At 41.3% G+C, this 26,408-nt stretch overlaps 1 protein-coding gene across 5 annotated transcripts in view; it reads left to right on the plus strand.

The window, feature by feature from the left end:
- The first annotated feature begins 2,510 nt into the window (after positions 1-2,510).
- IFNAR1 (interferon alpha and beta receptor subunit 1) overlaps positions 2,511-26,408 on the plus strand; it is a 31,467-nt gene continuing 7,569 nt past the window's right edge. For 2 of the 5 annotated variants that reach the window (XM_064496944.1, XM_064496949.1), the window contains exons 1-11: positions 2,515-2,733; positions 7,993-8,116; positions 11,849-12,030; positions 14,050-14,207; positions 14,324-14,465; positions 15,342-15,465; positions 18,515-18,714; positions 18,824-18,981; positions 21,107-21,257; positions 22,002-22,147; positions 23,354-23,908. In XM_064496944.1, the coding sequence (XP_064353014.1) occupies positions 2,661-2,733; positions 7,993-8,116; positions 11,849-12,030; positions 14,050-14,207; positions 14,324-14,465; positions 15,342-15,465; positions 18,515-18,714; positions 18,824-18,981; positions 21,107-21,257; positions 22,002-22,147; positions 23,354-23,593 (1,698 nt within the window). In that variant the 5' untranslated portion in view covers positions 2,515-2,660 and the 3' untranslated portion in view covers positions 23,594-23,908. The other 3 variants (XM_010981033.3, XM_010981032.3, XM_010981035.3) reach the window with 3 other exon arrangements.

Consider the following 26,408-nt stretch of genomic DNA (forward strand, 5'->3'; position numbering starts at 1 on the left):
TAAAAAAAATATGCTTTAGGGAAAAACTGCAAGTGTAACCTCTGGATCATTGTAACTTGAATGGAAGGGGATTCTGGGTTAAGGGACAGAGCTAGCACCACACAGGAAAGTAATTCATGCATCATCCATATACACACTATTACAGCATGTAGGTTGAAAGTGAAGTGCATAAAGTGCTACAGGGCGTCACAATTAAATTTTTAAAATTCAATTCAATTTTATTAAAATACAATCTAATCTTTACAATTATTGTATTAAGATGGGAAAGGCCATGAAAGTCTTCTGTGCCATGCAAATACTGTCAACTTAAAAACGAATTGTGTATTTTCTCAAAAGATGCTTACTGACCTTCTCTTTAACAAGTGGATAACATTAGCAAGTGATGTAGTGCTAATTAAAAATTGGCACTTGCCATCTAACTCTGCTTAGATTAAATCATAAGCCGTTGCAACCACTGACCAACACACCCTGAAAGGAGTTCAGGATGGAGGTCAGGAATGAGGCGCTCTGTGCTCTGGGAAGACTGGCTGAACAGGCCTTCAGATAGTTAGGTATTTTCAGGGGAAGATTTTATGATCCCAGTTCTCGTGTCTCCTCATATCTAGAAAAGCACTAGAATCATTAACGGTGATGACTGCTCCTCATGACTAGCAGCAGCCTCTGCCTGAACATGTGCTTGGCTGCACGTCCCCCCCTTCACTGAAATCACATATAATACTGAGCTTTCCCCCTGCCTCCTTGGTACAGTTTCTCAGAGCTTTCTGGGTTGCTCTTTCCCGGGCTATAGTCATCATTTTGCCCCCAATAAAACTTAACCCACAACTCTCACATTGTGTGATTTTATTTCAGTTGACAGTAACAATGTTGAAAAACAAAACAAAGCATTATATCTCTCAAAATTGCTTTTATTGTGAGCAAATGAAAATCAAAAGACACTATACAGGTATAAACTATATACAATTCTTTTGGAATTGTATATTTGGAAGTATTTCCATTTGAATTTGATTTTTGTTGCCAAAAATGCTATATGCATCTAAAAAGCCTCTAGTTGCCCACCTAAGAAAGTGGGGGAAAAAATACTTAAGACATATTCTGAATGAAATATTTCAGTCCATGAAATGTTTTGGGCCCACTGTTCTAAATATAAAAATATAACATATTCCAACTAGTTTGGAAGACAACTTTTGGACAGTAGGAAATAAAAATTACAATGAAAACCGTAAGTCAAAGAGTTGTTGGAAAGGCTTTTTATGTATGATTCAGCACATGCAACCAAGAGCTTCCTTCTTCCATTTGGATCCACATTCTCCTGGGGTTATTTTTCCATTGATGATGTCGTTAAAGCACTGACATACTCAGAATCAAACCTAAAATTTTATGAATCACTAAGTAATAATCTTAAGTTTTTAAAAATGAGGCCTAAAAACTGGACAGATTTACTAAAAATCATCGTTCACTTAAAATGGGTGAATTTCATGGTATATAAATTAGTCCTCAAAGTTGTTTATAAGGCAACATTGAAGTACATAGGTCTTTACAAATACTCATTATACCTTATAATTGATAATTAGTTTAGTTGTTATAATTAACAGTAAGCGTTTGACTGCTTATTTCATCTTTCATTATCTTTTCCCTTTTGTGTGTTTTCATAATGTACATAATCTATTACTAATATATTTAAAGTATGAAGATGAATATACTTATGTATATGCATGACTGGGACACTGTGCAGTACATCAGAGATTGACACATTGTAATTGACTGTACTTCAATTTAAAAAAAATTCATTGCAGTAAAAAATAAACTAAAACAATTTTTAAAAGATATTTAAATAACCATTTGAATGGTGGACTCAAATTGTTTACTGGTAACAACGGACGCTCAAAAGAGGTTACAGAACGCTGTTCTGGAGACCACCTCCAACCCAGAAACTCACGACCCCCTCCAAGGGGCCCATACGCCCCGGGCCAAGTTGCCCCGAAAACGAACGCTCCATGTGTCCCGGTTTGACTCGAGCCTACCCCACGTTCATCGCGCTCTGCATAAAGGAAACGGCCTGGCTCTCCCGGGAGCTTCCTCATTCTTTCCTCCCTTAATCCCCAAGCCGCCCCAACGCCGCTTTTCCAGGCTCCCGTGTCCGCGAGCCGGGCGGGGGAAGGCGAGGGCCCCGAGGGCCCGGCAGTGCCTCAGGTTGCAACTACCCGGAAGGAGTGCGGGGAACTACAGACCGCAAGGGCTGCGCATGAGCACTGGCAAAGCTCCGCGTGCCTCCAAGGGTCAAGGCCTCGGGCTAGGCGTGGTCTTCCCGGAACGAGAGGACGGAAGGCTACTGGGCAGTCCCTGACCGAAAAGAGGCGAAGGGAGGCGGCGGCTTGGCGGCACACCGCTGTCCCACTCGCGTGCACGGGAGCAGAGGGAGGGGACTAAGGCAGGGGGCGGGGCGACTGAGGAGGGGTGGGGCGCGCACGGAAGGGACGGCGCGTGCGCGGGGGTCGGGTGACGAGCGCCGAGGGGCGGGGCAGGGCGACGCGGAGGGGGCCGGTGGAGCGTGGAGCGCGGGGTCCAGAGTGGTTTGTGCGCCAAAGTTTCCCTAGCGCCGCGCTGCGCTACCTGAGGCAGCCGAAGATGTAACTGGAGGGGTCGACGGCGGCCCGCGGACTATGCTCGCGCTCCTGGGCGTGGCGACCCTGATGCTGGTCGCTGGAGCGCCATGGGTGTTGCCCGAAGCTGCAGGTCAGAGATAGGGGTCCGCGCGCAGGATCGGGGGCGAGGCGCGAGGCTGAACGGCGGCAGCTTGGGAAACCTGGGCATCTGGAAGCGGGTGGGAGGGACAGACTTCCTCTCTGGTTGTCCGTGGTCACAGCGCTCACATTGAAACCGACTTGGGCTCGAAAATCAAACGGGAGAAAGTGATGTTCAAGATCTTTCCACGCCTCTTGCTTGGGGGTGCCCTCCTCGCTATCCCTCCTGCCCTGTGACTGTTCCCGGGGCTCCCACCTCCGCGGGTTCTGGGTGTGCGAGACCCTTAAGTGTCGAGTTTGTTTCCGATAAATCCGACAGCTCGCCTGGACTGTTTGATAATAAACAAGCTATGCTGTTGTTCCTCAATTTAGTAGACAGTTACTCCGTCCCGCTTGGGAGCGGGATAAGGTTTGCAAGGATTTCTCTGCCCTCAGGAGTCGTGCAGTCTAATAAAAAGTGGTAATAAAAGAAAAATACGCAGCCAAAATACAGAGGCTGGGAGCCACCAGTCTAGTTTGCTGGCTTTCCTAACTTGGCAGAGGTGCGTGGGGAATGGCAACTATTATAAGGTTGACTTTGCAGTGAGAAGGGGTACCCAGAGACAAACAGGGCCATGCAATGAGCAGGAATCCAGGGGTTGGTAAGGCCACTTAGTGGGCTTAAATACTTTACTATTTGTTTAGAAAAGCATACCCTGGTTTTCTGGGGTACATAATATCTTGTAAAAAAAAATAAATAAATAAAACAGCCAGTTAGTTATTTTACCAGCATAGTGGGTTTCTTCCAGAGTAGCAGAGGAATTGCAATTTAGGGCAAGAAAGCTATAGGCAAGTACAAGAAGAAAAAGAACATTATAGAGAAAAAGGAGGAAGGAAGTTGGGTGGGATGGTTTTGAAAGACATCAAGAGTTGAGATGGCCGGCCTTTCCCGTCCGCCGGGCTTGTTGCTGGAATAGAATCCTTCGTGTCGGATCTGTAATTGAGGATTACTGAGGCTTCTTGTTGAGCTGCTGGCGCTTCCTGTAATTGATGGTGAGTGGAAGTGCGTGAAGGCTCTGGCCTCTGGCCTGCTGTCTTCATTTTAGGAGTCCAATACGCTATCCATTGCGCGACGGAGACACCCTCCTGTCTTCATTTTAAATGACGTTTCCTTTATCCTGTTTCACAAATGTTTTCTCATACTTTTCCACAAACATGGTATATAGTATAGTATATGGGTACTAGGATCCTGGTGTAACCCCTGGTAATTTCTTTGGAGTCTTTTGTTCATGAAAATTTTGCATTAAACCTATGTTTGCTTTTGGATAAAAAGAATTTCCCCAGAATTTTCATGTAAAATTAACACTCCAGGAGGGTGTTCATTAAGATCATAATTTTAACCTAGATTAGAGGAGAACTGAAATAAACTTTATACACAACTGGCATTTATTGCCTTCTTAACCATGGTGCCACACACTATTCTAAATGTTTTAAAGGTATGAACTCATTTAGTTTTCAGAACAAAGCTGGGCACCATTATCCTCACTTTGCAGGTTAGGCAGACTGAGGCCATACAGCTAGCCACTGGTTTAGGGGGAAATCAAACCCTGGGAATCTGGCCTCAAAGCTCTGGGGGCTAACACTAGACTTTTTCTAAAGGTCAACAATTTAGTTCTTTTTTTTTATTTTTAATTTATAATTTGTTTACTTGTGTCTTATTTTCTTGGGGGGGAGGTACTTAGATTTTGTTTTTTAAGTAAGGTACTGGGGATTGAACCCCAGGACTTTATGCATGCCAGGCACGCACCCTACCACTAAGCTATACCCTCCCCCTACAATTTAGTTCTTGATTATCCTATATGTTAAGCTTAGGTATCTTTCAATTAACTAATCTACTTTTTTCTCAAAGGAATAATAATATTCAAAACTAAATGAAATGGTAACTCTAACCTGAGATCATAATGTTGCCCTGTTTTTCAAAGTCATCAGAATATTCATGCTTTTTTAAATATGTGTGTGTGTGTGTGTGTGTGTTTATGCTTTATTTATTTATTTATTTTCCCCTTAATGGAAGCACTGGGGCTTGAACCCAGGACCTCATGGATGCCAAGTGTACGCTCTACCCACCTCGCCTAAAATATTCATACTTTTAAAGCAATTCTGGGATCCTAGTCTAAGAAAACTATCTAAACTATAGGAGGAAATTTATATTTGCATGGATGTATGTTTTTGGATTTATGTCGTACTTAAAAATATAGTAAATCATTTCTCGTCATCAATATGAATGTGAAAGGTTGGAAGCAACCAATTGTATAAATAGAATTATTGAATTAAGTACCCATTTATATATTTTACATGCTAAAAAGGTGAACTAAATTATTGTCAAAGGGATATTGTTAATACTAATGGAACAGAATCCACAACATCTAAGATCCTGTTTAATAATTATTTCCAATGTGTTCATTTATCAGTCGGTTATTTGTTTGTCTCCCAAATGCCAAGATGCTTCTAACTCTGGAGTTTCCTTACCTTAATAGCAGAAGGATTGCGTCCCTGAGGAATTACCTGGCTCTATCCCAGGCATCAGATTTCTTTGTTCTTGCTCAAGACCCAGAATTACTAGAGTTAGAATATTCTAGGCTAGAGACTACAAATGCCATCAGACCTTTTTGTTAATCCTGTAAACCCAATCACTGTCCTTTGGCTGCATGGGATCTATAAACTTCCAACAACTGGGATGGGAATTAAGTTTAGAGTGGCATAAGGGGAAGTATTCTAGTCAATGATGGAGTCCGAGAATGCGAGCGCAATGCAGAAAGTCAAGGCTGGGGAGGCTCAATGAGCACCTCACCAAATTAAAATTAATAATTTAGAAAATATTTTCTCAGATGTCTCCCATGTTGACTCCATACTGTAGTATCTCAAACTGGAAAGTAGAGGAAGCAGCCCCCATAAAAAAAGATCTACACGAGGACCCCTGGTGTAGAAGGTCTGCAGGAAGATAACATGCTTGCCCTGCACAGAAGTAAAGGCTAGAAATACTGGAGGAAAAAAATAATAAATTTAAAAGCTGGTCTTTTAAAAATTATAATTCATCAAAATCAATCTTTTGTGATATTGAGAAAGTTCCTGTGAACTTAGCATTACTCTGAGGACTCTGAAAAACGTAGATTAAGTATGAAGCTATGTAGACCCTGCCTTAAGGAACTTGAAATCTGGTTGGAGGTTTGTGTTTAACATAAAGAAGCAATTTTTTAAGACATTTTTTTCTTGTTTATTTATTTATATATGTGTTTATTTTACAATGTCATTTTTTTAATTGAAGTATAGTTGATGCACAATATTATATGTTATAGGTATAGTATACATTATAGTAATTCACAGTTTTTAAAGGTTATACTCCAGTTAGAGTTATTAGAAGATATTGGCCATATGCCCCATGGTGTACAATACATCCTTGAAGCTTATTTTATACCTGGTAGTTTGTACCTCTTAATCTGTCACCTCCATGTTGCCCCTACCCCTTCCCTCTCCCCACTGGTAACCACTAGTTCCTTCTCTACATCTGCGAGTGTTTCTTTTCTGTTATATTCACTGGTTTGCTGTATTTTTTTAGATTCCAAATGTAAGTGATATCTTACAGTATTTGCCTTTCTTTTTCTGACTTATTTCACTTAACTCCTGGAGTTAAGCTCCACTGGCCTTCAAAACCAGGTGTCCTGGGGTCTCCTCCCAATGCCGGAACCCCGGGCTGGGGAGCCTGACGTGGGGCTGAGAGCTCTCACTCCTGTGGGGTGGGCCTCTGCAACTTAACTGTTCTTCAGCTTGTGGGTCGCCCACCCCAGGGGTATGGGGCCCGGTTATATCCCGAGCATGCCCCTCCCATCATCCCGCTGTGGTCCCCTTTTTATGTTTCCAGTTGAAGAGGATCTTTTTTGCTAGATTCCAGTCTTTGGTTTTTTCAGTGGTTGTTTAGCAGTCAGTTGTGGCTTTGTTGTAGTTACAAGGAGAGGCGAGTTCTTGGTCCTACTACTCCGCCGTCTAGACTGGAAATCGCCAAAAAAAACTTCATTCCGCAAGTTTTGAGAGCCTGCTCAATGTCAGGTACTGGGCTGAGTGCATGTACTTAATGTGAAGTTCAGTGTGCAGATTCATGACACGGCGGAAAGGAAGAGTAAGGTCAGCATGAGCTGCACTATTTGAGGAAGGTTTTCTGTTAGGGAGCGAACTTTAGCTGGGTCTTGGAGGATTTGGGTGGTCAGAGAGGAAGAAAAATTCGGATTGGAGGGGCCAATGGGAAAAATCAGAAAAGAGGGCGTCCAACTGGTGGAAGATTTGTGCTAGAACTATAAGAAATAAAGGGGAAAGGGATGGGGGAAAGAGATTCATTAGCAGTATGGGACTAACAGATACAACCTACTATACATAAAATAAGCAAGAATATACTGTATAACACAGGAAACTATACTCAAAATCTTATAATAACCTGCAGTGGAAAATAATCTGAAGTATATATATATATCTGAATCATTTTGCTATACACCTGAAACTAACACAGTATTATAAATCAACTATACTTCAGTTAAAAAAAAAAAGAAATAAGAAATAGGTCTTCAGATGGAAGTCCTTAAAAATACAGAAGGGTTCAGACTTGATATCTTCAGCAGTCAGGATCTTCTCAGATTCCTGTAGGGCTTGGCTGACATGATAAACCTTCATACCTCTACCTCTCGGTTTTATTGTGTAAATATTTGTTTCCTGTGACTGTCTGTCACCTCGCAAACCACATCTGTTCAGTTCTCTCTCAGAGTATATCCCTCTCTGAACAGAGAATGTGAAACCAAATGGAGGTTTTAAACAGTTGACCCATATATCCTTTATGTCATTGTCACTTTCAAGACCAAAGAAAAATACTGTTTTCATACAGAGACTTGTTCTAATTAAAACACATGTTTATCTTTACCTTTTTATGATCTATTTTTTCTGCCTTTATTGAGATATATTGGCATATAATGTTTGCTTTTTATAGATTAAAAAAACTCTGCCTTTTTCCAACTCTTGAATGCAGAGTTAGAAATAAATTAGCCCCCTCCCCGTGCTGAGAGTAATCACTAGGTTTTTGGGTTTTGTTTTCAGATTTTTAAATAGACTTTGTTATATTTAAATGTATTCATTCTTCAGTCAATGATATGAAGGAAAGAATAACATTTTTAAAAATGTCTATAGCATACAGATGTAGATATAACTGTCTTTTTTGTCGTTGCCTTTACAGAAGGAACAAATCTGAAACCTCCTGAAAATGGAGAGGTCTCCATCATTGATGACAGTTTCACCCTGAAGTGGAACAGGAGCGGTGGATATTTCAAGAACGTGACTTTTTCAGCAGAGTATCAAACGTACGTCACTCTACTTACTGATTTGCTGAATACTTGTTATAATTTTAACCCGATTTTTTTTTTCAGATTTGGGAAACTTGAGTTTTTCCACTTTTTAAAGAAAATGTATGGCTACTTTGTATATTTGTAACTTCATTTCTACAGAGACTTAGTCACAGTCATCTTTGGGCATTGAAGCAAGAAATTTGGAGCGTGAGGATAGCAGACAACTTCTGTAGCCCACAGCCATGCCTTCTCTGTTCTGGATGCTCCAACTTCTTCAGACATAAAGTAGGATCTGACCTAGAGCATGCCTTGAGGATATGAGAGTGCCCCCTCAAGGCCTAGCCGCAGTTTTGGTATCAGCTGCCAGGCTTTCTTGTATCCCCATCATACACAAAATTTCCATTTTAGATATACGTTATAAACATCAGTATATTGAGCCCTGTGTTCCCACAGACCCAGTGTTTCTGGAGTTTCTGCCTCCTCCCTAGTGCTCACTTTCCAGTTACTGATTGCCAAGGGGACGGGCAGACAGGGAGTTGAAGAAGAAAGTTTACAGGAGGAAATACAGCTCAGGAAGTACAGTAGTTCGCTTTGGGCATTGGAGCCCTGTCTGCTAACCATGATCCCTGTGCAACAAACAGCCTAGGGATGCGGGCAGTGACGAAACGGGGCGTAGAATTTCCAGGACCAGGATTCCACTGCATCAACCACAGCCCTGTTGTTCTCCAGTTGACTGTTAGTAGTGTGTGTGTGTGTGTGCAGTTGATCCTTGAACAATGGCAGGACTTAGGGTGCCAACCCCCAAGCAGTTGGAGATCTGAGTGTGACTTTACAGTAGGCCCTCCATATCTGCGGTCTGCCTCCGTGGATTCAACCAACCTTAGATCATGTATTGTAATATGTATTTATTGAAAAAAAATCTGCATGTCATTGGACCCATGCAGTTCAAACCAGTGTTGTTCACAGGTCAACTATATGTGTGTGTGTACACGCACACACAGTTTTTCTCGGAATTGATAATTGAAGAATTTTCATCTTTAGAGATTTTCTTTAAATTGAACTTTGAGTTTTGTTACCAATTTTGTTCTTTGCCTTAGTTCAGAATGTTCTTATTAAACAACTGTTTTAAGTATAACAGATTATTTCACATATCTTTATTTAAAGTTACCCTCAGAATGAAGAACAGAGCCAAGACCGTGCTCTCGTATTCTTGTTCCTTCACGTGTCCTATTGTTTATACTAAACTCTCCAGTGCACAGTAATCTTTTACGCTTCCATTCTGACTTTAGTGTCAGATGCACTGTTTCAATGTGTTCTGACTCTATTCACTTCTAGCTTTATAGATGGTTGCCTTGTAAGAATATGCCAGGCCACAAGTTTAGGGAGTCAGAGTAGCAGTTAGCGTGGTGTAGTGTGGCAGTTAGCGTGGTGTAGTGTGGCAGGGACTTGAGCCAGGCTGCTTGGGTGTAAATCCATCCTTTGCTACTTTTTCTCTTTATCACAGTTTCCTTATCTGTTAAGTGAAGATAAAAATTAATCTGACCATATGTTATCATTCAAACCAGGATACTTCTGAGAGTGAAAAGAAGCACTTAATTTTAGATAAGCTGAAGCAATAAGCTTAAACCAGGACAGTGGCAGGCACACTGGGCTGGGACACCCCAGTGATGAAGCATCTAACTCAGCAGGTTGTGAGCGTCGCACAATTGTGTATAAGTGTGCAGAACAGTGGTGCGGAGTACGTGATCGGCTGAAGTGTAGTTAGTGTCAGCAGCAGACAGACACTTTGCAGTGTAGTCTCAGAACGTAGGACAGACGCCACTGGTGAGAAGTAATACACAGACGCATAAATCAGCCGCTGGGGTACCAGTGCATGTCGAACACACGCTGTCAAAGACATCAGTGTTCGTGACTTACGTCTCAAATTTATTATGCTGTGTGTAGTTTTCATTCAGCAGATACTGAGTGCCTTTTATGCCAAACACTCTGCTGGGTACTGGGAATACATTAGTGAACAGGGGAGACAAAGACAGCATGAAGTTCTGTCCTGAGACGGCTCTTATGAAATGAATTTCATATTGGTTACATATTCATTTTCAGGTTATATTTCTGCTCTAATCTAAATATTACATATGATAAAGTTTTTTTTAAGAGCATTTGGAGTGGGGCATGCCACTGTGCCTCCTGCAGCAGGAAGGGCAGATGTGAAGCGTGCAGATGGGCTGAATCCATATCAAGGCCTAGTTTTAAATTTTTTATAAGGTTTTCTGTTCATAATAGGAGCTGTCCAGATAAATGGACCAGAGACGCATTACTGGCTTTTTGTCTGTAGTTCCTTTTATTTTGACCCTCCATGCCCCTAATTTAAAGAGGTTTGTGTACTGTACCCACTTCCCAGGCCTCCTTACATCTCTTATTAATTTCTCTGGAATTAAATTTTCTAATAAATGACATTTGAGAAAAACAAAATCTGAATTTTGGGCTTAGATTTTTTAAACCTGGACTTTTTAAAAATAGACTGTGATGTGGAGGAGTTTCTCAGGAAGATTTGCATTTAAATTAAGGTATTATTAATGTGAACTCTAATCTCAGAGCACAGATAGGTAGAGTAGAAGGGGAAGCTGGCCAGGATTGAAGTGTCCCATATGCTAGTGTATGTTATTGCTAATTTTTTTTTTTTTGAAAATGTTTCCTTTTTGAAAAATAAGGTAGACTTGAATTGGAGTCAACACAAAAATTATTTGGATATCATCCGTAGTTTATATCTTAATAAAAAGCACCTTACCTTTTTATTAAAGATGTTGTAGCATCTTTAAAATGAGGTCTGCCGTATTACCAAAAAAATTAAAGTTAGCTGATGCTAGAACTTTGAATTAGTCCTGACAGAAATGCCTTCTCAGAGGATAGTTTTTCTGCCTGGTGTAAGGCAGACAGAGCTTATCATAGGCAAAAATTTTGAAACCTAGTATCTGTTTTCTGTCCCTCACCTTCACTTCAGCCTCCTCTTCCCCCTCTGTAGCAACATGACCTCTCTGTTTCAGGCACTCCATGCCGACTGGATTTCTTCATGTGGTTAAAGAATCTCATCAGTCACTTAAACCTTTTTTTTTTTTCCACTTAAACTTTTTGATGGACTAAATCCACTTTGAGAAGTTTGTTAGTTTATGTTAACATTTTAAGTTCTTTGTCTCTAATGATGTAATAGAAGGAATTACGGTTTGTAGAAGGAATGGTCTGGTTTTGAGGAGAGCAGAGGAAATTCTCAAAGCATGCCGATTCTGAGGTCTTTCTTTGGGCTTGTAAATCTATTCGTAGGAGGAGGTCAGAAGGGAATCATCAAATCCAGTTCCGAAATTTTCAGAAAGGAAGAGAGGATCCCGAATACAAGCAATGGGCCAGAGGTTGTGCAGCTGTTTTTAACAAAGGCAGCACTAATCCACTTTTACCTTATGGGTTCTTTGTTTCTCTGCTTCTTTGAAATCCTGATGCAGCCACCCACAGAATTATAGAACTGTATTAAAAAGTTAACTGTATGTCAGAATTATTCCATTGTATAAATAATAACTTGGTATATATGCATTGAAAAAGAGTGGAATGTTTCCCACTTTAATGCTGTCGGGACCTTAACTCAAGTAGAAGAAATAACTGCTTATACTTGCTTTATAATGTTGATGTAAATAGCAAACATGTTTGTCACTTTTTTGTATTTATAATGTTCATTCATTCATTCACTTTTTTATTTTAAAGACCAGGGATGGGTAATTGGAGAAAACTGCTTGGGTGTCAGTATGTTACTCGTACCGAATGCAGCTTTTCTTCACTCCACTTAAGAAGTGTTTACGAAAATATTAAATTGCGCATAAGAGCAGAAAAAGGAAACAGCACTTCTCAGTGGCATGAGGTTCCCCCGTTTGTACCATTTAAAAAAGGTAAGAAAAAGCTGCCAGCTGAATTACATTGTGTTCTTTATTAAATATTACCAGAACAGCTCACTTCCCAGGCCCGTTTATTTGCATACTATAAAATCTTCCATCTTTAAAAAAAAAAACAAAAAACAAAGATTCCCTAAAATCTGTATTTCCCTCCTGCTATGGCCACATTTCCCTGCTCTCCCTAGAGTGGTGGTTCTCAAAGTGTGGTCTTCAGGACCCTTTCAGGAGGTCTCTAAGGTCAAGACTTTTCCTAATAATTCTAAGACTTACTTGCCTTTTTCATTTTCATTCTCTCTTGAGTGCACACTGGCATTTTCTAGAGGCTGTTTGCTGTGATCTGATGACTGACTGAATGCAAAAGTAGGTATGAGACACATCCGTCTTTATTAAGCCAGACATTAAAGGGACTTGAACAAAATGTTCAAACAGCACCAGTCTTCTCACTAAATTTTTTGGTTTGTTTTAGCAAATGTAGTCATTTTTATATCACAAATATTTTTTATCATGTAATAGGTTTATCATTACTATTTTTTAATGAGTTAATAAATATTTTAATTTTTTATCAGTGTCAATGTTTAATATGCTAGATATTCAGAGACATAGCCCATATAAAAAGCTCTTCCGGACCCTCAGTTTCTCTAAGGGATCTTGAAACTAAAAAGTCTGAGAACCACCGCCCTATACCGAAACACACAGAACAGTGATCTGTACCCCTCTCTGTACTCTTTCTCCCCCTCCCTCTTCCACCTTCTGCTTCAAGCTTCGTTCCCCATCACTGCACTGAAACCACTCTTGCCAGGGTCACTGAGACCTCCACAGTGCCAGGTGGATTCCCAGTCCTCTTCAGGCCCAGTCCCTCTGTGGCATGGGTGTGATTACCACTCCCTTCCTCTTGAAACCCTGCTCTCTAGGGCACTGTGCTTTCCTGGCTCTCCTCTTGCTCCTTGGTTGTTCCTTTGCCTGTTTCTTCTCGTCCTCCAGACCTTTAAATGTTGGGAAGCTGCAGGGCTCAGCCATGGAACTTCTCTCTACCCGCCCTCCCCTGGGAATCGTATAGCTCTCAATACTGTCTGTCCTCTGGACTCCCCACAATTGTATCTCCAGGCCCCTCCCTTCCCCTTACTTTGACTTGTATCACCAGCTCTCCTCAGCCTCTCTGCTTAGAGGTCTAAAAGTCAGCTCATATTTAAAAGAGCCAAGCAGAGCTCTTGATTTTCCCCCTCCGCCCTGCTCTTCTTGCAGTGTTTTCCATCTCTGTTAATGACATCACCTACTTATTCGCTCTGGCCGAGAGCCCTGGTGTCACCTTTGACATCGCTTCCTCACATCCCCCATCCAGTCCATCAGCAAGTCCCGAATGATCAGCCTTCAGAGTAGAACTTGCATTGGGTCCCTTCTCACTTCCACCCCAACTCCCAGCCTTCGCCAAGCCACTTCCATTTGTCATAGACCTGCGGTAGCTTCCCCGCTTCTGCACACATTAACCCAGGTGGTCCTTCCAAAAAGTGAATCAAATCTCGGCACTCCTCCAATCGCATCTTCCAGTGCATCACGGACTCAAAGTCCTTCCCGTTGGCTGGGTTCCAGCTACCTCTGAGCTCATTTTCAACCACTCGGCCATTCGAGCGCCCCCTAGTGTCTCTGGAAAACAGTGAGCCCGTTCCCATCCCAGGGTTTCTGCACTTGGTGCCCCTCAACCTGGGACACTTCTCCCTTAAAGTCGTGAATGACTGAGTCCCTCGCTCTGTTCAGGTCTCAGCTCAAACGTCTCAGGGGGCCTTCTCCTCACTAACTTAGCTAAACAGCTCTTGCTACCATTCTCTGTCCCTTTATGTTAATTCGTTTTTCTTATAGCATGCATGACATACATAATTTGTTTTGAATTTTTTTTTCATGTCCTTCACTTCATGAGGAACTTTCTTTTTTTCATACGCCAGGCACATAAGTGCTTAGAACTGTATGAATGTTTTGGCTTGTGTTAGTGAAGTTCTATAGTTAATGTTTTGATTTTTACAGCTCAAATTGGTCCTCCAGACGTACGTTTAAAAGCTGAAGATAAGGCGATAATAGTAAACATCTCTCCTCCTGGAACAAAAGATAGTACCATGTGGGCTATGGATCAATCAAACTTTCTGTATAGCTTGGTTATCTGGGAAAACTCTTCCAGTCTAGAAGTAAGTGTTACTTTCACTTTTGTTTGATGTGAGAGGGAAAAAAATGATGTGAATTGATTCTAAAATTTGACTTTACACTTTTTTAACAAACAGGCTTCTGTTTTTTTAAATTATAGGAAAGGACTGAAAGTGTTTATTCCAGAGATAAAATTTATAGACTCTCACCAGAGACTACTTATTGTTTAAAAGTGAGAGCAGAACTGCGTTCATCAAGAAAATTCGGTGTCTATAGCCCGGTGTCTTGTATAACTACCACAGGTGAGGAGGGAGTTTTGCTTTAGATTCAATAACTATATACATAGATTGGCAATCTATTAATTTTGGCAGTTTTTCCATCGTTGCTGAAGTTTATATGATGGTTTTATAGATATGAAGACAAGCATTCTAACAGCATTTACATAAGCAAAAAGGTGTTTTGGGGGGGTTTTGTCGCAAATTAATAGTGATGAAAATATTTTCTAATGACAAAAACTTTTTATTCAGAATCCACAAAAAGGGGAGGGAGTTGCCAGAGAATAGTTAGTCTTCCAAAAAGCATACCTTTAGAGATGAAATGTTAAAATATGAACGCATACTGATACATTTAATCAGTGACATCTTGCCAACAACTAAGGTTAAGGGAGGGAGCTCGGATTTATTATTTTAATTGTAAATTTAATATGCTTTGTTTTTAAAATCAAACAGTACAGAAAGGCTTAAAGTAAAGATTTCCTCTCCTGCCTTCTTACCCCCAGTTCCATTGATCAGAGGTAAGCGTTGCCAGTAGTTTGTGCGCAACGTCTCACACTTTTTTCAGGATTTATACAAACGTATTTGCAGAATTGCAGTTGGGGGGAATGTGCCTTTTAAATTAAGAAATAGGGTCCTGCTAGATTTATTTGAAACTTGCTTGTTTAACCTAATGTAAGGAGGCTCCCTTTTTCATGTTGGTACATACAGATCTGTCACGTTCTGTTAAATGGCTGCCTAGTATTACTGTGCGTATATATGCACCGTAGCTTATGTAGCTGTTACCTCATAATGAATGAAATGCAAGCCTTTTTATCTTCTTGTCCAGGCTGTTAAGAATTCTAACCATGTGTTATCTCCCTAGAGTAAATGTGTGTGTTTTTCTGTGTATTCTTTGTCTTGCAGTGGAGCATAAACTGCCTTCGCCAGAAAATATAGAGATCAGTGCTGAAAATCAGATCTATGTTCTGAAATGGGATTACACATTTGAAAACATGACCGACATGACCTTTCAAGCTCAGTGGCTCCAGTAAGTTCTATTCCATAAACGCCCCCTTGCAGTTTATTTGGCCCAGTTTATTACGTTTCTTTTCACTCTGCTTCAGCCACCCGCAGCCCCTTGCACACATGAGGACTGATGGAGAGGTAGTTAAGACGTACTGGAAATGGGGTGCTTAATTCTAGTCCCAGCTCTGCCGGTAACTGGCTGGATGACATCGAGCTAATCGCTTACCCTCCTTGGGCCTCAGTTGCTTCATTTGTTGTAAATTGAGTGTTTTCTAATAACGTCTAGTGTTCTTGCTGGCTCTTTTTCTTTTTTTCAAAGGTGTGATTCTAGTTGCATGTGTTACTTCCTCAGTCTGGAATAATTGGCATGTGACCCCAATCTTTACTTCAGAACCCACTTCCTCCATGGGTCCTTGAAATGACCTCAGTCCAGTCACTCTGTCTTGTTCAAGTTAGCCCTCCCATCTTCTGGATTATTTTAGAAGTTTTGGCAGATTTTTTAGTGATTACTTTAGTGGAGAATTAACAAAGTTGGAGAGAACTCTGTAGACTGGGTAGAGACTAACCAAATATGAGTGAAGTCTTGGCACCACGTAGGTGGAAGAGGACGGCATATAGTTTATATTGACTGGAAATCGTAGGGGATAACTAGGAAGAAGAGAAGAGGAATGTGGAAGGTGAAGTGCATTATGGGGAGAAAGGGGTGGGAAAGAAAGAGACACTGAGGGCAGAGGACTAGAAGGACCAAAGGCAAGTACAGGTGAGGCAGGAAGGGAAGAGTGAAAAGAAAGACTAGAAAGAAACAAAAAACGAGGGGGAAGGGAAGTCGATACTGTGACTGATTTCTCTCCATCCTTTGATGTTAGTTTTGAACTAATAAGTTTGTATAATAAGTGCATTTGTGGGCATCCATGCCCCTACACATATGTGTGTACGTGTGTGTGTGTGTGTGTGTGTGTGTGTATAGACCGATCAGGAAACTGTGCAGGAGGTTTTATGTGTACTTCACTGTCAGAAGTACATTAAATAATAGGGCCCCAAACTAGACAGGGATAGTGCTTTCTGATGGCTGGTCTCTAAGTTTCTTTTGGGTACTTAGCACACTGTACAAAGCACTGAAGGAATTGTAGAGAGACAGCAGAATAAAACACATGGTTGTAGAAATCCGAAGAAGTCAGTGCTGATTCTGCGTAGCAAAATGTCATTTAAGACTGAGGAGTGGTACCCAAATTATAAGAAGTCAAAAACGGGGTGGGAGGAAGGGTATGGTTCAAGTGGTTGAGCACATACTCTGCATGCAAGAGGCCCAGAGTTCAATCCCCAGGACCTCCTCCAAGCAGAAATAAATGAATAAACCTAATTACCTCCCCCTCATAAAACAAGCAATGCATAAAGGTAGAGGGGGCTGGGGAGACCGAAGGAGCCATTTGGAAGGAGATGCGATGTGAACGAGGCCATGATTGTTGAGTCAGATGTTTTTAAACGGCAAGAGAGGGCATCCAAGGCCGGGCTACACACAAGGTGGAGCTCAGGATGTGGAGAGACCAGAATTAGGTGGGCGTAATGAGGAGGTATTCATTTTCCATTGCTCTCTAACACACTGCCACAAACTTAACAGCTTAAAAAACACCATTTATTATCTCTCAGTGACTTGGGGTCAGGAGTCCAAGCATGGCTTAGCTGGGTCCCTCCCAGCACAGGGCTGTGACTGCAGGTGTCAGTCGGGGCTGCTGTCTCCTGAGCTCATGTGGTGGTTGGCAGAATCCATTCCTTGAAGCTGCAGAAATCATGGTGGCCTGCTTCTTGGAAGCCATCAGGAGAGAGAATCTCTGTCCTCCAGACCCTCTTTTAAAGGGCTCATTGGATTGGGTCAGGACCCAATAGCCTCTCATTTGATTAACTCAAAGTCATCTGGTTTGGGGCCTTAATTTCATTTGTGAAATCCCTTCACCTTTGCCAAATAGTGTAACCTTTTCAAGAACTCATGGGTTCTGCCCACACTGAGGGGACAGGCATTTTGTCAGTCTTGTGTCCCAGAGATAGGAATCTTGGAGGCCATCTTGGAATTTTGCCTACAAAGGAGGAAGACCTGCTTTGAGAGCAGCAAAATATTTGGGCGTGGAAGAGCAACGAGAGAGAAAGTCGAATAGCAGGACAGAATAAATTAGGCTTAGCCTCAGACTATCCTATAGGCAGGTGGGTGCCATTGGGAGTTTTGTGTGGAGGGGTGGGTGCCATGAGGCCTGTATTCGGGGAAGGTGAAGGTATGTGGTGTGTGTGGTGCAGTGGACTAAGGAGACACCGAGGACAAGGAAGCCAGTCAGGAGGCTGTTGTAGATCCAGGCTGGAACTGAGATGCTTTGAGCTGTTGGTTCTGAGCAGCTTCCTTAACCTCTTCAGGCTCAGTCATCTTCTGTGTAGACTTGGCTCTTATAACACTGTGGTCTGTATGTCTATTACAGCACTTACCCACTGGGGTGCTGGGACCCGTTGAGCAGCTGGCTTACCAGAAGGGAGGAGCCTTATTTGTAGTGTTTGCCAGTTTTCATAATATGAATACTCCCACCATGGTCACTTTCAACTGCCAACCACCATGTCACTGAACACGGAGTTGGGAAGACACCCAGTAAGCACTCCATCAATGGTGTTTTTTTGCCGTGTAGACACAGTAGACATAAATAGCCTTGCGCACAGATAATAAAGCAGTAAAATAATGAGGACAAGGTGAGATTTGAGTATTTATTACTTTTCAATACAATGTACTTATTTGTAAGTTTCTGTAACTTAATTTTTTGTAATGGCCGTATTTAACAACTAGCCACCAATATTCCTGAAAATTTAGCAGTGGATTTTGTGAGCGGGTACGAGCCAGCTCTCGCACACCACCAGTTCATCACACTCTGGAGCTTTTGTGAATGTCTCTTCCACCGTATTGAGTTTCCTGATGAGGGGGAGGACTATTTCTGTCCCTTAGCCCCTAACAGAGTGTCTAGCGTACTATAGGTACTCAGTAAATGTTTACTGAATTAATGTGTTCGGAATTTTTAAAAAAAGTTTTTTTGTCTTAAAAGTGCCTTTTTAAAAAAGATTCCTGGGGACCATTCAGACAAATGGAAACAAATACCAAACTGTGAAAATGTCAGAACAACCCGTTGCGTCTTTCCTCAAAGTGTTTTCTCAAAAGGAATTTACTCCATCCGTGTACGAGCAGCGGATGGAAATACTACATCTCTGTGGTCTGAAGAGAAAAAATTTAATACCGAAATGCAAAGTAAGCCAGTAGTTTTTACTTTTACATTCTAATTCTCCAATTTGGCGCAAATTCTTAGGATTATTTTTTAATCGGATTTGAACTGTGTATCTTTACACATTTCTTCTAGCTGTCATATTTCCTCCAGTCATTCACGTGAAACTCATTGGTGAGGACTCACTGCGCGTCTCCATCGGGGCTCCAGAAGAGTCTGAAAACAAGTCTGGGTACCAGCTTTACCCGCTAATTTATGAAGTTGTTTTTCGGGAAAACACTTCAAATGCTGAGGTAAAAAGACTGCAATAAAAGTTTGTAATTTAGAGTTCTAACTGTGATTTGGGTAAACAAAGCTAGAAGTTAAAATTGTAGGGAAATTTTTAAACTTGCAAGACAATGTGATTAACTCAGATATTTACCATAGAAGTGAGCGTTTTTCTGAGTTTCACGTGATAGTTATGATTACCTGCATCTGGGCCCAAGTTAGTTTTTAAAATTCAGATCCTGAGCTCGTTCCTACTCAGAATCTCTGGGAATAGAGCTCAGTAATTTGTACTTGTAGCATGATTCCCATGGATTCATGAACCAGGGTTTCTCAACACTGTTGACATTTGGGTTGGATGAGTCTTTGTTGCGGGAGCTGCCCTGTGCATTACAGAATGCTTAGCAACACCTCTGGCTCACCCACTGGGTGCCAGTAGCCCTCACTCCCAGTTGTGACAGACAAAAATACCTCCAGATAGTGGGGAACCACTGAGAGGGCAACAATTGGCTTTTGGGGAGCAAAAGTATCTTAGCTGTTACAGTGGTTGACCTTCCAGGAGGAAAACGTGCCTCCCAAGTTCAACTTTGCCCAACAAAATCTTACTCCTCAGTATTCAACTTTGTAAAGGGGGAGGGATTAGGAAAACAAACGTCTAAAAAGGCTCCTTAGGGGAGTAGTCATGACAAAAAGGTTGAGAAGAGCTAGTTTAAACACTAAAATTCAAAAAACACTGACAGAGCTAATATACAGCATCAGATAATCCACGTTATTCCTAGATTACTTTTCTCTGTGGAATTACTAATCGAGGAATCAACTTTGAAAAATCTTGTGCAGTTGAGTTGGTAAATTCTGTAACTTCATTTTCTGTTGGAAATCTAAGAAAATTCCGGTGACCTGGCTGCTTTCATTTTATCTGAACGCACTGTGACCATAGCATAATTTAGCCCTAATGAGTATTACGGACAGTTCTCTGTTGTCCCTAGGTAAGAAAAACCTAAATTTGTGTCTCACACTGCCAAATCATGTGACCTTAGGCAAAGGTACTTGACCTTTGAGACTTTGTTTCCTCTTCTGTAAAGTGCTGGTGGTCATAGCAACTTAATTTTTTTGAAAGGATGTTTATAAGGTTTAAAATGAGGCAGTATATATGAAAATACCTACCACATTGCTTGACAAACAGTAGAGATTCAGTAACTTCTAGTTGCCATCCCGTCCTATGCTGGGTAGTGCATCAATAATTACAATGGTAATAACAACTCAAAGTTTATTGAATAAGTATTTTATATGAATTGTCTCAGTCATTCATCAAAACAACCCTGCCAGTTTGGCTGATTAAATTACCATTCAGCAAATCCTTGGGATGGAGTATTCGTGACTGCTTCACTGATGCTGGGCTGTAGACAATGGAACATGAGTGGACGTGGTGTGAGCAGAGGCCTTAAGTGCATGGTTTGGCTTAGCTCTTGTGCCTCTCCTGTTTGCCAAGCGGAAGGCAAGCTTCATGTGGTGTCTGGGCCACGGTGCATGAGAGACTTGTGGAGCAGACCTAAGTCTGGTCCACAGCCTCAGTTAGAGCTCTCCCAGACAGTGGGGACACTCACAGGGAGAAGAATTAATAGGTTTGGAGCCACAGACTGTTTTGTTACACGGCATTATTTTGTTGTACTTGTAATATCTTGTTACACAACATCATTGTGACAATAGCTGACTAATACAGGTGGGAGTAATAATTTGTCCTCATTTTATAGATCTGGAAATAGGGCCCAGAGAAAGTAAAAAACTTGCCTAAGGCCACATAGCTGAAAGGGATATCTTGATACAGGGGGTTTGAGGCCAGAACTCCTGCTCTTAATCATTCTGCCACTAAGCAGAGGTCATACAATGGCAATGAAGCCAAATCAGCATGTACTTATAAAAAGTTTTGAGTTGTCTTAGGAATACATCATATTATTTTTTTGGCAGCAGCAGTTTTAACTTTTGAGTTTGGTTATAAGGTGTTGTCCAAAACAGATATTTCTTAAACATACACCAACTAAGTGTTTGGGACAGGCCGATCTTAGATTGAATATTTAAGGAATTCAGAAAATAGATATTCCCTGTATGATTCCACAGAGAACTGCATTTTATCAATGATTTACTTATTTTTTATAGAGAAGAGTTCTAGAGAAGAGAACTGATTTTACTTTTCCTAACTTGAAACCGCTGACGGTATATTGTGTCAAAGCCAGAGCACTGGTTGAGAGCAACAGGTGGAACAAAAGCAGTGTTTTCAGTGACACTGTGTGCGAGGAAACCAAACCAGGTCAGGATCTTTTACTGTATCTTTCCTTCTTTAATGCCATAAGACTTAAAAATAATCAATCCATTGGAAATCGTAAAGTAATTTCCTTTTTACTGCAAAGCTATAGAGAGAGACTGTTTTCTCAGACTGTGTGAGTCAAAAGTAGACCTTCAAGCTGAGTCTTTCAGTTTTAGAAAATATTTTTAATACTCAACCGTGTTGTGTTTTTTGTATCCTTTGTGTTTCGTGCATAGCTGCATAATTATTTTCCTTTTATGATTACTCTTAGCATTTAATGAGACTATTTTTATTGTTAAATGTAATCATTGATGTAATTATCACTTGGGAATCACTCAGTTAGTTCAGCTGCAAATTTTTTTATGTGAGAATGGTATAGTCCCGTTTTGGATTTTACAGTGTCTGGTGTTGACTTGTAGACGCTGAGTCACAGAATATTTTGGATTGTGTGTGCTGGCTGTGTGTCACAGAAGAGGTGCTGGAGAATACTTCATGTGGTTGGAGCTCCGTGTCATAGTGTTTCCTTCGCTGAGGGTCTCTTATTTCAGTTCCCTGGCCACTCTTTACATGTCAGGGCGGTTACCTGCAGCTGCTCAGTGCTACCAGCAACATTTCTAAGGGTACTATTTAATAGATTTTGTATTTCCTTTCACATGGCTGTATTTCTTTCACATAGACTGTCAGCACTATTAATGTATTGTGTGTCAAAACCTATACTGATGCTAAACACCATTTATTTGTTTTTAGGAAATACTTCCAAAGCCTGGCTCATAGCTGGAATTTGCACTGCAGTGTTTTCTATCGTCGTTGTCATTTACGTTGTGAAAGCCCTCTTGAGATGCGTCAGTTATGTGTTCTTCCCGTCAAGTAAACCTCCTTCCACTATAGATGAGGTATGTTGCTTTTCTTTGTCAACAGATTAGCTGGATTTTTCTTTACAAGAACAGGAAATATATTTGATTTTGACAGACTATAAATGTTTTCTTGATATTCAAAAAATAATACAGACTAGGGTTTTTTTCTTCAGAGTTTCACAAAATTAACTTTAGAAAGTCATTTAATAGGATATAAACGGAATAGTAAGATGTGTCCTCACGCCCATGTTGTATCTGGCAGCTTGCTTGCTGTGGCATTTCTTTTAATCATTGAAAGCCTTTTTTCACAGAAAGATTCAAACACTGTCATCAGTGCAGAAACTATTCTGGACAAAAATCACAGAAAAGGAAATAACAAAACATGGGTTTCCTCTCACAGTGCCTCAATGTTTCGGCTGGCGCTCGTGTGAGGCTGGCACAGTCAGTGACAGCCCTGACTGGTGGAGACCAGGGCCCAGAAATCTCCCTGGGGGTGCGTTCACTTGTGTGGGTTCCACTTACCTGCCTTGTTTTGGGTTCCCCTGGGCTTTGGAGCTCCAGACAGGAAGGTGGATGGTTGATGAGCTGTAGTGTGTTTGCACTTCCTGGCTCCATGAACTTGAGCACATCTCCTGTGCAAACTTGAGCACGTGCCCTTAGCTGTAGAACAGAGGAGCTGACCCCACCTTCCAGTGGAGTTTTGAGGGCACAGGAGGTAAACCAGAAAGGCCTAGCCTTACAGTGCTCTGTAAATATGAACTGTTTTACTCTTTTATGTCTGACTTCTTTAATATCATTTTATCTACCCTTCTGTTATGCAAAGAACTTAAAACTAGCTAATTATTCTTAATGGGACAGGGAAAATTAATTTATCTCTTGTGCTTCTTCTGGACATTTATGGATTGGATACAAAATTTTTTATCATTTCAAAATAAAATGTCCCCAATCCCAGTGCTCTCCCTTCCCTTCCTCACCCCTCCTCTTCCACCCCCGCCCCTGATAGCACAGTGCTCTTCACATAATTACCAAAAACGTAATATTAAGATGGATGTGAACTCCCTAAGGATGGTTTTATTCTAAACACTATAGTACAGTCAGTTTGCTCTTAGCTCGCTTTTTAATATGCATGCCAAAAAAATAGGCCTCCTAGATTGTAGATGTAAGAACCTGAAGCTCGTTAGAACTAGAAGACTGACTTTTGTTATTTTAAATAATCTTGTTTATATGTTTGCCCTTTTAAATTAGTGTTTCTCTGAAAAGCCACTGAGGAACCTCCTCCTTTCCACTTCTGAGGAACAAACAGAAAGATGTTTTATAATTGAAAATACAAGCACTGTTACTACAATAGAAGAGACTGATCAAATTGGTGAAGATTACAAAAAATACAGTTCCCAAACTAGTCGAGATTCAGGAAACTATTCTAATGAAGATGAAAACAGTGGAAGTAAAATAAGTGAAGGACTTCTCCAAGAGGAACCTGTGTGACCGGAAATGAACTCTAAAATATTAGGGAGTCTAGTGGGAGTTGTAGTGGGAGCCAAGCTCCGAGCTCCTCTCAGTAACCATCAAGAGACTATGTGCTTGTGGGGGAAGAGAAAATCATCTTCCGATCATAGGTCCTAAAAATACAGGAAAGCACTTAACTACTTAAAATGAATTTGGAGAAGAGTTTCCTACCGTCTTTTCCTGTGTAAAGTCTTGAGAGACCTGTCATTGGACCTGCCTGGGATGAAATGAGTTAAACCCAGAAGCTGCCCCTGTCCTCCGGATGACATCTGAAGTCCCCGTGCTGTTTTGTGGGTAAGGGCAGGGTTTAGGGTTTGTGTTCTCATCGGCTAATTCTCTCACAGTGTTTTTCAGGGGTTATTTAGAACCTTGGGTCTTTTCTTTGGACACTGAAGTGTAGGCCCTTTGGAAATGTCTTTACAAAAGCCTGAATACCGCTATCACTTGGTTTCCTGAGAAGTTGCTTATTCTGAAAAACAGCTGCAGATACCAGAAGCATGATCCTTCCAACTTTGTCAGGGGAATTCTCTCCGTTTATCCCAAGAACATTAGCTTCTACATCACAGTTATCTATCCCTTATACCGTTTAGGATTAAAACCAGATAGTATTTTTAAAAAATTAAAAATTTAAAAAAAAACAGTCTTTTACTATGTGTACATTAAAGACTTCTCGATTCAGGACATTAGCACAATTGCTTCTGATTAGAATGTATAATTACTAAAATTACAGAGAAATGGGAAACTCATTAGAGAAGTTACTGATCCCTTTTAAGATATGGAGTATGTGACATAAGTCACAGTGTATGCAAGAGGCCTGGGGGCCAGAAAAGACTGGCAGACTAGACAGAGTGAGAAGCAGAGTAAATCAGGAAGAAAGAAGCAAGCGACTTGTATAATTAGAACAATGTCGTGTCTAATCAACTTTTGACCATCAGCGTACTGTGGGGCGGTTTGTGTTTATGGCTTACGTGTATCATTTCTAACCCCAGGCCAGCTTCTCCACACTGTCTGACGCTATTCAGGTATCCCTTCTGCTCAGCCCACGTGCACTCAAGAGAAAGCAAGTTAGGGGGAGGATATATATAGCTCAGTGGTAGAGTGCATGCTTAGCGTGCACGAGGTCCTGGGCTCAATCCCCAGTCCCTCCATTAAAAAAAAAGAAAAGAAAAGAAAAGAAAAAGCAAGTTATTTCTACTCTCTGCTGGAGAATCCCTGGGGGACCAAACACATCTTTGATCTTTCTGGCCAGAGGCATCCGGTTTAAAGCAGATCTTGGTTGGCTCTTCGCTTGTAAAGGCCCCGTCAGTGGGAATTTTCCTCTTAAGGGAGCACATTGGGAACTTGCCAGGGCCCTGCCCTGCCCTGCCCCGCCTGGCTTTTCAGACTGTCCTTGTGATGGGCCTGTCAGCACTCGGAGCCCAGGATTTACTGCAGGAAAAGGGCTGTGTCAGACTGGATGTCCATCTTTGCCTTGTCTTCTAGACTGAAAACTGAAATTCCATTCTTCAGTCTCTTCCCCATGTAGCTTAATCAGGCTATGCTCACTTACAAGGTGGTATGTATTTTTCCTGAAGGATAGTATAGTGCCTCAGTTACAATATTGATAGTCCTTAGGCTGGATATAATCTAAGAATTTATGTAAAAGATTTGTATTATTACAGCCAGCAATAACATTTACTATTAAAACATAATATAGATGAATATGTATGTAAATGGTGACTTGGGTCTTAGACCTACACATACACACACGATGTGGACCGTTTTCCAGTACAGCCATAAAGTACTTACTAACATAGATTCTAATTAGAAAATTATAAATGCTACTCCAGAAATAAACACTTCAGGGTCTGACCAGAAATTTGTAACCTATAAAAAAGTTATTTTTAAAATATGATTTAGAGTTTGTATCTTTCCCTTAAACTGTGACCTTCAAAGCAGCCTCAGATTGCTGTTAAAAATTTGGAGAACTTACAGCAGCTTTTCCTTCCTCCCCACCTCCTCCTTACGTAACCCTTGGACTACCTGGCATCTTTGTGTGTGTTTCTTGTGGTGTCTGCCCCGCCTCCCCGCCCCAGGAGACCGGAAGCCCTGAGAGCAGAGATTTCCTTTTATTCATTTCTGTAGCCCGAGCACCCTTGCACGTAGAAACACAGACAATAATAGTTCTCAAATGACCGAAATCTAAAAGTTGAACCAAGTAGGTGTTTCTGACACTTTGTATGTCTTGTTGAACTGGAGAAGAACATACCCGTATTTCCAATGTTTTTATTCAGTGAACTTTTGTATCTTACTTCATTTGCGTTTTTGTCTTAACCCAATTTGCTATTTGTTAAACAGTTTTTTACAATAAACACTCAGGCCAGAAGCCTTGGATTTTGTGGTGGTTGTGCTTGAATTGATTAAACTTCTGTGCATCACAGCTACTGCAACGAATGCCTTCACGAGGTATTCATAGCAGGGCTGCTGCCCACACCTGGTGTGGCCGTGTCCGGGGTTGGGATCCTGAAGGACTCACCGCTGCTGCCACCGCCCCATGAAGCTCCCAGTCAGGGACCCCGCTTGCTGGCTCTTTGCCTTTTCACCTCTGCTTAAGACTTGGCTGGAGCACAGCCTTGACTTAATGGGTTTGCGGCAGTGTCGCAGACCCTGCTCTCTCAAATGTTCCTTCTACCATCATTTCTTCTCAGGATAAGCTCTTTCGAAGGACACTCACCAGTCGCACGTGTAAGTAGATCTGCCATCCAGACATTTGAGTCTGAAGTTAAAACACCATTGACATTCAAGCTGGGAACCC

Source organism: Camelus dromedarius, chromosome 2 (genome assembly GCF_036321535.1).
Source record: "Camelus dromedarius isolate mCamDro1 chromosome 2, mCamDro1.pat, whole genome shotgun sequence".
Lineage (NCBI taxonomy): Eukaryota > Metazoa > Chordata > Mammalia > Artiodactyla > Camelidae > Camelus > Camelus dromedarius.